This window comes from Oryzias latipes, chromosome 21 (assembly GCF_002234675.1).
Source record: "Oryzias latipes chromosome 21, ASM223467v1".
Taxonomy (NCBI): Eukaryota; Metazoa; Chordata; class Actinopteri; order Beloniformes; family Adrianichthyidae; genus Oryzias; species Oryzias latipes.
Window position 1 is genome coordinate 17,196,820 of NC_019879.2, and position 12,740 is coordinate 17,209,559.

At 36.5% G+C, this 12,740-nt stretch overlaps 1 protein-coding gene across 2 annotated transcripts; it reads right to left on the reverse strand.

The window, feature by feature from the left end:
• Positions 1 to 1,375: 1,375 nt before the first annotated feature.
• On the reverse strand, positions 1,376 to 12,740 carry LOC101160945 (high-affinity choline transporter 1). 2 transcript variants are annotated; one of them, XM_020713176.1, is made up of 9 exons: positions 12,608 to 12,740; positions 11,324 to 11,570; positions 11,129 to 11,242; positions 10,831 to 10,986; positions 10,584 to 10,732; positions 10,362 to 10,505; positions 10,010 to 10,163; positions 6,444 to 6,661; positions 1,376 to 5,803 (listed from the first exon to the last, which is right to left on the reverse strand). In XM_020713176.1, the coding sequence occupies exons 2-9, from the start codon at positions 11,505 to 11,507 to the stop codon at positions 5,150 to 5,152; spliced, it is 1,773 nt and encodes a 590-aa protein (XP_020568835.1). In that variant the 5' UTR covers positions 11,508 to 11,570; positions 12,608 to 12,740; the 3' UTR covers positions 1,376 to 5,149. The 2 variants fall into 2 exon arrangements, with proteins under 2 accessions (XP_020568835.1, XP_004081885.1); XM_004081837.4 differs by lacking the exon at positions 12,608 to 12,740 and adding an exon at positions 12,107 to 12,586.

The following is a 12,740-nucleotide window of genomic DNA, read 5'->3' on the forward strand; positions in this document are numbered from 1 at the left end:
GGAGAGTTTTGTAAATTAACAGCAACCGTTGGATTTTACATTGAGTAAATAAGGAAGTCCAATTCAGTGAAGAGTAGAGAGCACAGTTGTGAGTTTTGAAGGGAGCATTTGTTATGAATAGAATGGCGGAATGGTAAAGAGGATCTATTTTTTTTCAGCAAATGTTTATTAGCTGATCTGTAAATGACATCACCATAATCAAGCCAGGGAAGGATGATCAATTGGACCAACGTTTTTTTGTGGAGTAAGTGAGAGAAGAACACATTTTATTAAAAAAAAATCCTAATTTTGACTTAATCTTTGACTGTAAATTGTCAATGTGGACTGAAAAAGATAAAGCATTGTCTAGCCAAATTCCAAGATATATAAATACTCTGTGACTTGATCTGGAGAATTTTTTTTAAAATATATTTTTGTGTGAGTGGATTTGCCTTTTTGTGTGTGTCAGAAAGAAAGACATTCATGACAGATTTGACAGATCCAAGATTCAGAGGTGTCCCTTTTGATTGATGCTTTCCAGCAGGTGACAACCCAAAGATTAAGCGCACACACCGCACACACCACACACACCACACACACAGCCTGACCAAGCTGTTTATTACTAGAGTAAATGGTCCAAAGGCTCACATATAATCGTTTATTACATTCACTCAAAATAATTAGTTGTTTATATTAATTTAAAAATTGTAAATCACCTATTTTGAACACGAAAATAATCTATTGTTTTTCCTTAAGTAAAATCTCTGTTTTTTTTTTTTAAATAACACGTTAGTATTTTGGTTTAAAGAATATTATCTTGGAGGTAAATGCAGAAGGCTCACATTGCTGATTCGGATTTCTAACAGTTCAAAGTCCTGCAGATCAAAAATATTGATTCCATGTGAACAAATGTAAAGTCCTGATGTGCAGAAGGAAAAATTGACAAATGCTTTCAAAATTCATAAGGTCTTGAGTAACACACAACGTTAAAGGTGAATTATTTAACAACAAACGGGAGCAATTATAGTGAACAGCAAGTCCTACAGCTTTGAAAACAGCTTAACTGTCACTGAAAACTTATTTTGGGGAAAATAAGCAACATTTTAGCCAATAAATACTGTTTTCACAGACTTTTTTTCTGTCCTCATTCAAACAACTATTCTCTAAATGAATTCAAATGATTCCATTCTAACAGGCTTATTTTCCTGACTAACCACCTCTCCTGACAATAATTGTGACCACAAGCTTTTTCTCTAAACCTTTATACTGAGAAAAGGTGTCAGCAAAATCCAACACATACTGGTTGCTAAATAAACATAGCAGAACATACACATAGCAATATCATCTGTGATATATAATACTTTCTAAAAGACAATATGAAAAAAGGCCAAATATAGGCTGTGTGAAATCGACAATATTTATTCAACTGATTTCACATTTACATTTATACTCTTATAGACACTGCATGAGTAAACAAATAGACAAACATCATTTATAATGCATCATTTAAAAGTAGATCTTGATCTCATGTATATTTATCACACAAAAATACAGTATTGTTGTTTTTCTGACAGATCTATAAATGTGTCAATCCAACAGCCGACACTAAGTTTATTCTGTTGGTATACAGTTCTGGATCAGCTGCATTACACACTAATCAGACAGAGAACAATAAACACTTTCGTTTGAGTCCAGTAACATCCCCCGCCCCTAACTGCATCAGACCAGCAGCCATTTTTTTAAGGTTGCTTTTGTTTTTTGGTAGTGCGTGGTCAGTGTCTTTCCTGTGATGGGGCATACTTTGTCAGATGTGGGCTTAAACACAGATCACAGAGATAATTCTGTAACTTAAAGGCTGGAACAGTGTGGGATCTCTTTTGTAAAGCCACCATGTTGGTCATTACATAACCAATGATACATGTACACAGGTTTACAATAAAAAAGACCTAAAATGGAAAAGCAAGAAGTGTTTTAATGAATTGTTTTATGTTCTTTGCTCCAAGACAGTTTTTTACTGAAATGCAAAAGACAAAACAGACATGATTTCTGACATTTCTCACATATGTGAAGTTTCTTATTCCAGGAAAAAGAGACAAGTAATTGAGTTTCCACTTGTAGTCACAAATATTGGATAAAAGCCAAAACAGTCAAAAGGACCGATTAAAACTTTGAACAATAACAAAACTGTCATTTACCAAATGCACAAGGTGCTACCCAGAGAAATCAAATGTATTCTTTTATTTTAAGCTTCTTTATGTAACAATTCCACATGTAAACCATAAATGGCTAAGTGTTACACTGAAAAACCTGTTACCTTCTCAATGTATCAACCGCTGGAAATGCTTTATGTGAAGCCAAGACACGTATTTTTCCTTTTTGTACCAAGTTTCACCATTTCCATCTGCAATTTCAACAAACTAGAATGTTAATTAAAATATCATTATTCTGTTCTTCCTCAGTTGTAATTACACCAACAGCTGAATGTAACTAAGTTCCAATTTTATCATTCACAAAGTCTTTTTCAAAAAGGAAATGAACAGATTTGTTCTTAAAACACAACCTTAGACATAAAATCCTTTCTTGAGTTTTTTTTAATGTCCCACAGCAAATATAGCTTAAAGACAAACAGAAGATGAAACACTTATGTGAAAAATAACAGGACGATACAGTTTTGGGACGTTTATGTATTTCAGGTCTTTTTTTTGTGATCCTTGCTTCAAATGTCTAGGTGGCATTAATCAAATGTCCCGAAAGCTAATCAGCTGTCAGTTGGATCAATAATAACCGGACATGTTCACACCACTCAGCAGGAAACTACCATTTTCCTTTTTCCTGAAACCTGTTTGGACTAGACAGTCAATACAGTCTTAAGATGAGGAAACAAATCACCAAAAGGCACAGCTACATGTATCCCAGAACCACTTACCTGTAATTATATAAACAGACCCTAATGTCAATGTTAAAATTGCACTGATTATTTTAATAGTTAAATATAATGATTTCAATGATTGTTGGATTTAATTTTTTTTTTTAGATTTAGAAATCAAATTCCACAGTCCATATGTGTTAATTTTCTATTAGTGTTGTTGTGTTGTAAATGTGCAATCAATTTCCAGAATAACATTTGACAAGTTTGAAATGAAAAAAAATGTATATAATTTTTTTTTTATATAGTTAAAAATGCAAAAGCAAAAGCAAGAAAAGATCAAATCTAACTCAAATCTTTTTGCTTCACAGGAAAACAGGATAAACTGCAAAAACAGTTGATTGTGTGAGGTGGAAGAAATTATACCAGCTGCCACATCTTGGAACATAGAACTTTGGCTGCATTTTACACCTCATGGACTTTTTCCCTGCTTTAATGGATATCAAAGGGATAAGAACAGCTTTTTTTAATTTTTAGAAAACACAAAATGTGTTTGATCGTAGTTCATAAAGGTGTCATTTAAAATACATCTTCCCTCTTTTTTTTAAAGGAATATTGATTTAAAGAAACAGAAAGTAGCTCAGATCTTCTGATCGAAACAACATTCAGGAAAGGTGTCTGGGTAAAGTAAGGGTTCTATGAATGACTAAAGGTAGATGTTCAACAAAGTAAAATCATTTGTAAATCATTTGTATACACTGGTAAAGAGAGTAATGTAAAGCTGTAACACCGGTTTGTAAGAAGTCAGCATTTCAACAAATAAATCTGCATTAAGTCAAACCCTTGGTGACCACTCAAATCTTTTAAACATTGAAAATGCACCCATTTATATCATACTTTCTTTCTTAAATTAGTTTATTTTTCTGTACTCTGTTTTTTCCTTATCATTTATACATTCATAATATAGTTTTATCAAACTGAAAACAGAATCGCTTCCATATAGGGGTCTGGGTCCCTCTACTAAAACTGAACCATGTCGTGTGATTTTGTTTTGGCACTTCACCAACATATTTTTGATGCCAAAAACAAGAAAAAGTGGAAATGCAGCTTTCTTCATTGTAAAGGACTATATTTCAAGTTGTTCCTATTAGCTACAAAGGTTTGGGGTCTTAGTGACTTAGTGGCTTTGTAGCAAAAATAATAATTAGCAAAAATAATTAGCAAGGATTTTCTTTTTAAATGTTATTCTAATGTTGGGTTTTAGCTTTTGATGCAATTCCACCAGGAAGTCAAATAAATGTAGTCAGATTTAGATTTTGCCGTCCAGCCAAATCACAGGAAGGCATGTTGCTAAAAAACTGACAAGTACTTCAGTTTTGACAGTCCTGATGGAATTGATGTGTCAAAAGTTTGGCTAGTGGAGCTTTGAAAATTTGCTGACTTAGCGATCGGTCTTCAGAGTTCTGAGGAGTTATTACAAATAGTTTTTTTCTAAATTGAATTGAGTCTTATTTGGGTTTGCAAAATAATTAAATAAAAATGTTTAGACAAGAGGGATTACTCAGGGTTTTTTCAGAAAACCTCCTCAGGTCTGATAAAACAAAACAAGCGAAGGCCTTGAGCTCTGTATGATTTATCCATAAAACATCCATCCATTCATCCAACTTCTGAACCCGCTGAATCCCTTTCCAGGTCACGGAGTTGCTGGTGCCAATCCGATCCATTATTTGGCAAAGGCAAGTTTAAAATAGCATTGCTGTATTATTATACATTATTCACTACGCACATTTTCAACTTAAAGTAAGCTAAAGCTACCAGGATTAGTGACTTTAGCCAATTTAGTGTCGGCAGTAGATCCATGAATGAACATTAACTGCACAAATGGCGCTTGCTGATACAGTCACAGTTCCTTGGTTAAATATTGCACTGATCCCTTGACAATAAAGTCTTCATAAACTTTCTCAACCTTATCATTGTTTCTCCAGAGAAGCAGCATTGAAAATAAAATAAAATAAAATAATTTGCAAGACAAAGTGATTCTGGACTCAGAGGAGGTGATGGTAGAGCTGAGTGGAAGTCTTGTTACCAAAAAAGGAAGCTCGAAAAGAGAAGGATGACAAAAAAACAAGAAACACAGTAACCACAATTTGACCAACTTCTGAAATCACTAGAAAGCCAAGGCAGGTTCTTTTCTGATGTAGCTCCCGGTGTGGCAGTAGCAAGAATCCAGAAGAATTCTGATGCCTCCTGTACTGCTCCTTTCACATTCCTTGGTTTCGACTCTACTTTGTGCCTTGAGGTCCATCATTTGCTGTGGAAAGGCTCTGGACTGGAGGCGCCCTCGTCGTCGCTGAGAGCCTCAGTGTTGGTGAAAGTCCCAGCAATCGATGCACCTATGGCTTGTGTGACAGGCGCCAGCTCTGACAAAATGATGTTATCTGTGTTGCTCACTAGTGTAGCCTTATCCATGATCTCCTTACTGTGCTTGGACACCACAGCATCCAGGAAGTCATACTTGTGTGACAGCATTCCAGTTTCAAACAGATACTTTGCAAGGTAGGAGAAGGCAACGTTCGCCAAGAAAGACGCCACCATGGACATGGACTTGAAGGGGAACCTCTGCAGGACAAAATACTCAACATTTCCAGTGAGATGGTGGATCTTCTCTTCTATTACCCAATTAGGGTAATAGATGAATGGAGGAAGTTTTAGGTAGGGCTCCCCTCCACCGATACGAAGCAAAAAGCCAAAGATGTAGCCTGCCACAGACCCATATGTGTTGGTGCCCTTGACAAATAACACACTGAGAAGTTGGGGGAAAATGATGACGTAGACAAGGTCAGAGCTCAGGTACCACAGTCCATACACGGATCCTGTCAGTAACGCCATGGCTGTGGCAATAGCTCCAAAAACAAAGATGGTCACACGCATGACCCAAACGATCTCACGATCTGAGGCCTGGAGAGGAGAAGAAGAAAGTGACTCAGAGTGGATCCAGAAACAACTTTTAGGACATTTTTGTGTAAGGCAAAAACAAACGAAGTATCAAGCAAACTCAGTAAAATGTTCTTACTTGCATCTACAGTAGATATTACATCCAAAAAATTATATTCTTCAAACATTTATATCAATTAGAGGTGCAATGATTCATTTTAACAATGATTTAATCCGATTCAATGACCTAAAATCGATCCAGGACATCTTTACCCAAAAAGTAGTTTGATTCGATTTGATTGATAACTTGCCTTAAACAGATTGATCTGGTTGGATTGTAGGAATATAAAGCCATTAATCATTATGCCGCTAATATCAATGTGTTTAGAAAAAAATAATGTAATTTAAAGCCAAACACAAGGTTTAATGTGGATAAAAATGTAATTTTTTTTCAATTTCTAACCTATGCTTGCACCGAGGAACAAACTCTACTTTGTGATGGCTCAGCATTTGATGTTTAAAACTGAGTTTCACATTGTAATTTAGCATGTATTTCTCTATTTTAGGCTGTTCCCCACTAAAACCTACTGACCAAATATTATTAGAAGATGCGTTTGGTCGGTGGTTTAACGGCACACATCGGCAACATTCTTGGTGCTCTCACCGACTGCCTCAAAGCAAGTTGATAGATATTCCTGGCAAACATCGAGCTGGCCGACAGTATCGATGAATCAGCGGATGACATGACTGCTGCGGACACCGCCCCTAGTCCAAAGAAGGAGATGTAGGGCGGGCAAAGGTGCTGAAGCACAATGGGAAGGATCTTGTCTGAATCATCCTTGTCTTTTGGAGCAATGGGGCCATAGGTAGTTTTGTTCCAGTCTGCAAAAGGTAAAAATGAAGAAAAGAGCTGAAGTGTCCGAAAAATCAGGGATTCAATGAACTAGAACCACAACATAGAGTTTTTGAAGCTTAACAGGCTGTTCTTGGCATTGTAACAGCGTTCTTTGCCAACAAATGGATTAAAGGCTGCATTGCAGTATTTATATTCAATCCATTAACTTTACAGACAAAGCATTCTACACTTAAGTGTTAGTTAACGCTTCCTGGGGTTTTTCTTTTAGTCGCTAAGAAACAAAAAGGTTTTGAGTCTAAAACACAGAAACCCCAAACAGCGTTATGTTGACAATCAAAGCAAAACCAAAAAAGAAGTATAAAATAGAATCTATTTTTGTCTTGCACAATCTTAAATGCAATAACAAGTTTTGATAAATCATTGATGGCATTTATTGATTTTATTTTCTTACTGTTATGAACCCCATTTTCAAAGATTTGACTTAGATAAACATTTAAAACAGATGCATTAAGTCAAAGGTCACATAATTCTGAAACGCGTTATAGCAAATTTGTAAGCATTTAAGGGTGAAAATTTAAGAAGCTAGTTTTAAAATCTGCTTAACAAGCTAGAATCTGAGAGTTGTGGTCTATAGCAGAGTCACTCCGGCTTTATGACGACAGAGACATTGCTGGATCTTCAGTTACTTGTGGTATACGTTGCTCATTAATGTAATACTTGTGCTCTACCAGTCATGCCAGCAAAAAAAGGTAAAAAAAAAACTTTAGCTCATATACACCTAAGACAGCCTTCCAACTTTCTGCTACTTTTTCTGTTCTTTGCCTTCCGAGAAACACAGTCTTTTTCTCCCTCTCCCATCCTTCAAAAGCGTGAGTTTGATTATCACTAGTTATTCATGAAGCAGCTTCAGAAGCAACTGGTTAATTAGCTCATCTTCAGATGAAAAATTCACTATACAGGCATGGTTTGATATTTCTCTCCTCGGTTCATCGCCATCATTCTGCCGTTTACCCCCCAGACACAACATGAAAACTGCATTTACACATCTGAGAAAAAGATGCTGAGATTCAAACAGCAAAAAAGGTACATTAGTGACTATCATCATGTTGCTATTTCAATAGAGGATCAATTTGTAGGATCCTTTCATTCAAATTGGGACATTTATTCAACTTTATGTTTCTTGTTTCTTCAACAACCATTTATGCTTTTTTGTGTGAACAGTCTGCATTACTATCTGATATAAAGATGCTCATCTGATGGATCAGACAGCTTGAACAGCTAGAATCTAGATGCAGCAGTGAGTGTGTAGAAAACATCATTTAATACTAAGATGGATATCAATTTTGGATAAATGAAATCTGCATTATTTTTGTATTTGGTATTTGATCTAGTGGGAATTCAAGACCATGATTGCTGCATATCTTCAAACAAAAATAGATTTTGGCCATTTATCAGCAAACTATCTTTTTGCGCCAGTGAAATTTTGGTTTTGAGGTTTTTATTCAACTGTTTTCTCGTCAGTTTTCTTTTTAATACCGCTGCAAGAAATAATATTTCTTAACTGGGATTCATATTTATGGTATACTGAACTCATAACCCCTATATTTAAATTGTCAGTGATATTTTATACTGTGCAAGACTTAAATGTTAAATTAGCCATTAGCAAATAAAATTGGAGCCTTTTATTTACTCTACAGTCGGTGTGTGTCTGTCTGTGTTCAGTAGCGGTTGTAGGCAATTGCAATATGGGCAATTGCCCAGGGCGATATCTCCGTGCTTGGAAGAAAAAAACTTTTGCGCCACTATGGGTTTTCTATTATCTGTTATATCACAGATTTTGTAACTATGGAAGTGATTGTGTAGCATAATTCAAAATAAAAATCAAAACCAGAAATGCTTTTTCATTTTCAAAATGAAGCTGCATTTCTTGACTCAAAATTAAAATGAAAAAGCAATCCTTCAAAATGCTTTTTCATTTTCTACTTAAAAATCACTTATCCTATCACCTAATTAAAATGATGAAGAAAATGGTATTTAACATTTCATTTTCAAAAAGTTCTCTGGTAAATGTGTAGCAAAATTCATTTAGAAATGTCTAATTTCACAATTAAAATGGATTAACAAAATGCTTTTTCGTTTTCAAAATGTAACTGCATCAAATGACTCAAAATGAAAATGAAAAATCAATACTCCAAAATGCTTTTTCCTTTTCTACTTAAAAACCGCTTATTCTGTGTGATAATTAAAATGAAAATGCAAAGAGGGGATTGCATTTTCATTTTCACATCCACCCTGCAAAAAGTGTCGCATTATTCAATTCGAATTAGCATTTCCATTGTAACAGCCTGAAACCTCTGTATCGGCGCCCCAGCAGCTGCACACTCCTGTCTTAGAGAAGGAGCCCCAAATGTGTGTGAAGGAAAAGGGAAGGGGTAGTGGGCGCAGGCAGCATGTGAGCACGGAGCGCAGCCTGGATTGCACAACACCTGGATCATCCCGTGTCTTTAGACTACTCAGCTCGTGCTAATAATGTCATTCTTTATCAACTGTTTTAGACATTTTTATTATGTGTCTTTATTTTCCATATAAATGTATTTTTTACGTCTGCCTGTCGTTTAGTTGCTGTTAGTAACCTATTTGACATAAAGACAGCAGGTAATGCAGACAGTAAAACAACTGCGCTTTTTAAGATCATAAATAAACAATAGATCATTTGTTTATGAATGTATTGAGGTTTATGGAGGATTTTTACTGTTGGTGTTGCACAAAATTAGGAAAATGCCAAATATTTTTGAAGTAATGATGAGCTGTATGATTTGGTTTTTACTGTTTTATAAGACCTAAAAAGGATATCCACAATAACAGGTCTTTAAAAAAAAATCAAGTCACTTTGATACGTTTCACAAAGACACACACAGGACATCACACACAAAGAAGAAATGAACTTGAATAAAATTGATAAAATTATGCCAGAAGTCCAGCTCTAAAAAATGTACAAAAGATCAAAGAAAACGGACCGATATGATTTTTTACTTCTTATTAATAATATTTCCAGGCTTTGTTTGGTTCTCCAGCATGTTAATATTTGTATAATTTTAATAGAACATATTTTTATGGAGCGCAAAAGATTATACGTTATTTAAGGTTTAACTTGATTTATTATGGATTAATATTCCTGTCTTTATTCATATTTATGTTTAAACAGTTACGTTTTAAAGGTTTAAAAGGTTTAAATAAAGATAGGGAACACAAAAGAATATTGTCAAATTTGCATTTGCATTTGTGTGTGTGTGTGGGGGGGGGGTACTCGCCCAAGGAGTAAGTTAGTGTAGAACCGCCACTGTGTGTTTTTGTGTGTATGTGTAAGCACTTACCGGTTGAAGCGCCTATAGCTCCAATGAGGACCGAAGGAACGGCCATGACCAAGCAGCCAAAGGCGGCGAGGAAGGAAAGAACCTGAGCATAAGTAGCTGAAGAGGCAGAGAGAACGCGTTGAAAATAGACCTGCCAGGGAATCCCCCCCAACATCTAGAAACAAAAACATCATAGTAAATAGACCATTAAGCAGAGAGCAGCCTGGATAATCCACTTATAATTTAAAGACTTCTTAGACATAAGAAAAAAGCAAAAAAGTGCTTGTCTCAGCTTGCTACCCAAACTGTGATTAAATGGATGTTCTTTCAGAAATAGGCTGTCCTATAAATCTTCTCCTTAAGTGGAGCTTACCAGCAAAAAGAAATTGTCTACCCAGAGCCATCTATCCTCGGGCTTGATTTTGCCCAGCCAGGGCGACTGATATATTTTCTCGTTGGCTGTCACAGTGATGTCTGACACAACAGGGTTGGAAAGGGCAAAAGGCACGCTGATCCACTGAAAAAAAACATGGAGCAGAATCACTCAAAGTTCTAAGTTAGTCAGCATTTCAGAATGATTGACATGAAAACTCACCAAGCCCAAAAAGATACAGAACAACTGGACTACATCTGTATATGCTACAGAGTAAAGTCCTCCAACAAGAGTGTAGAAGATAGCAATCAGCGCTGAGAGTACCACTGAAATGTCAATGTTTATGTCCACAATCACACTGAGTGTGGCACCTGAGGAAAGAAAACATTTTCGATATCTGGAAAACATATCTTATTATAAAGAAAGCACAGTCATCTTAATGCAAAGGAAGCAGTCCTGCACTGCTTACCTAATGCAGACAGAATGGCTGCAGACCAGAAGATTTCCCCCATCAGAGCAGGGATGAAAAGAAGACCCCCCATTCTTTTCCCGTACATCTGCTGGAAGGGGTCCAGCATCGTGACGTATCCACGTGACCGCATCGGTTTGGCAAAGAAAAGACCGCCTGAGAGATACCAGAGATTTACATAGTCAGCTCAACTTTATTCATCCAATACATTTTAAACGGCCCAGAATATTGCAAACATATTTTAGTAGCTGCATCCCTTCAATGTTTTTTTTGTCCCAGTTTAGAAATCTGATCCTACCTACTACTAGGCTGAGTGCATAACCAAACGGTGCTTGTGCCCAGGCCAGGCCATAGTCTGGCAGGTAAACGTACTCTGCTGTTCCGTTGATGTAACCGCCACCCACCCAGGTGGCTGGAACAGTTAAGAGAAACAAAACTTTCCATTATGACTGTGCGTAAAAATTGCTTCAATGAGACGTTGTATCCAACACACCAGTCATTGTGAATCCGCCGACGAACAATCCTATGTCTCTTCCCCCGACCATTATACTCTCACTCCGGTCTCCACTTTCACCGACTCCAGAGTTCTTGTTCTTCCACGCAGCCCAGATCCCCACAAACAGAATCACGAGATAGAAAATCACGATAGCCACGAGGCCCTCGACGTGGATCGTCATCGTTCTTCTGCTTGTATCCGGATCAAATGCGACTGGTCAAGGACCTGGAGCTCATGGAGAAAACTGGGGTAAAAAACGTTTTTATTGTTAATTTGATAGTAAACAAACCGGAAATTTACTGGAATTCTTGTTATTCCTGAAACAGGCAGAGCAATTTAACAATGTCTGTAGAACACACGAGATGTGAATTTCTTCATCAACGAACTTTTAGATATTATATTTGACATAAAATCTTTATTTTTCCACTGCAAAGTATAGCTTTTGCTGTCAGTTTTATATGGAGGGACCACACCTTTAGGACGTATCACGCACAAACCACTGTTTAACTTGTTACAGCAAAAAATTAAATGCAATATTAAGTAAAGGGATTCCTTGTTCGTGGAAGTTATTTTGACTTATTTTCCACGATATTTAAAACAACCAAGACAGAGAATCCTTTAATTTTCTTATGACTGGCTTGAAGCACAAAAGCTTTTACAGACAATTTTGCTGCATATCACTAAAAATAAAATAAAATAATCAAAATAAAGAGTTTGTGTACAAGTTTTCCCAGAAATTCTATTGCGCAGTGAAACAATACGTTCAGAGATACATCCTACCGTTTCCAAATGATGCACAAGCCGAACGATGAAGAAGAGACTGGACTTCGTGGTGCACGGGCATGCACTGAATGTTTTTTTGACTGGAAGCACATCTAATCCCAGATAGACTCGTGGATGAGTTCCTGATGACCGGCGTGACGCGCGCGCGCGCGCAGCAAACCTCTCAGCTTGGTGCGTTTTTTCTTGATTCTCCCATAAAGTTTAGATTTTTCTGTTACTCTTGGTCTTTTTTTTTTTTTTTTTATTAAAAATGACTACTGATCCTTTTTCTTCGCTTTGACTTAAACAACCAGACAGTATAGTCCATAAGCGAATTGTCATTGAGCAGTGTCATTTTTTTGCGTTTGTGAGAGCTGCGTTAACGCAGATTCTGTGGTTCTTCGTTACGCGCAGTCTGAACAAAGTTTGAGCGATTGAATCCACTAAAAAACATGTCAGTCTGGTCAGATGATGTCAGTCAAGCTAAACGGATACATTAAAAAAACTAAGCATGCTTACCCGTTCGTTAAGGAACTGGACCACAGGGGCGAATTGTTAATTGAATAAAAGTGTCAAAGTGATCTGGCAAAGAAAAAAACACGGCGTCACCATACAAGTCTCCTGAATGAGCAAATACAAATCACCGATGTGT

Coding starts and splice junctions, on each gene's coding strand:
- LOC101160945 (XM_020713176.1), bottom strand. CDS start 11,507: ATGACGATCCACGTCGAGGGCCTCGTGGCTATCGTGATTTTCTATCTC. Junction 10,506..10,583: donor TCTGTATCTTTTTGGGCTTG/GTGAGTTTTCAT, acceptor GTTTTTTTTCAG/TGGATCAGCGTGCCTTTTGC. Junction 10,164..10,361: donor TAGACAATTTCTTTTTGCTG/GTAAGCTCCACT, acceptor TTTTGTTTCTAG/ATGTTGGGGGGGATTCCCTG.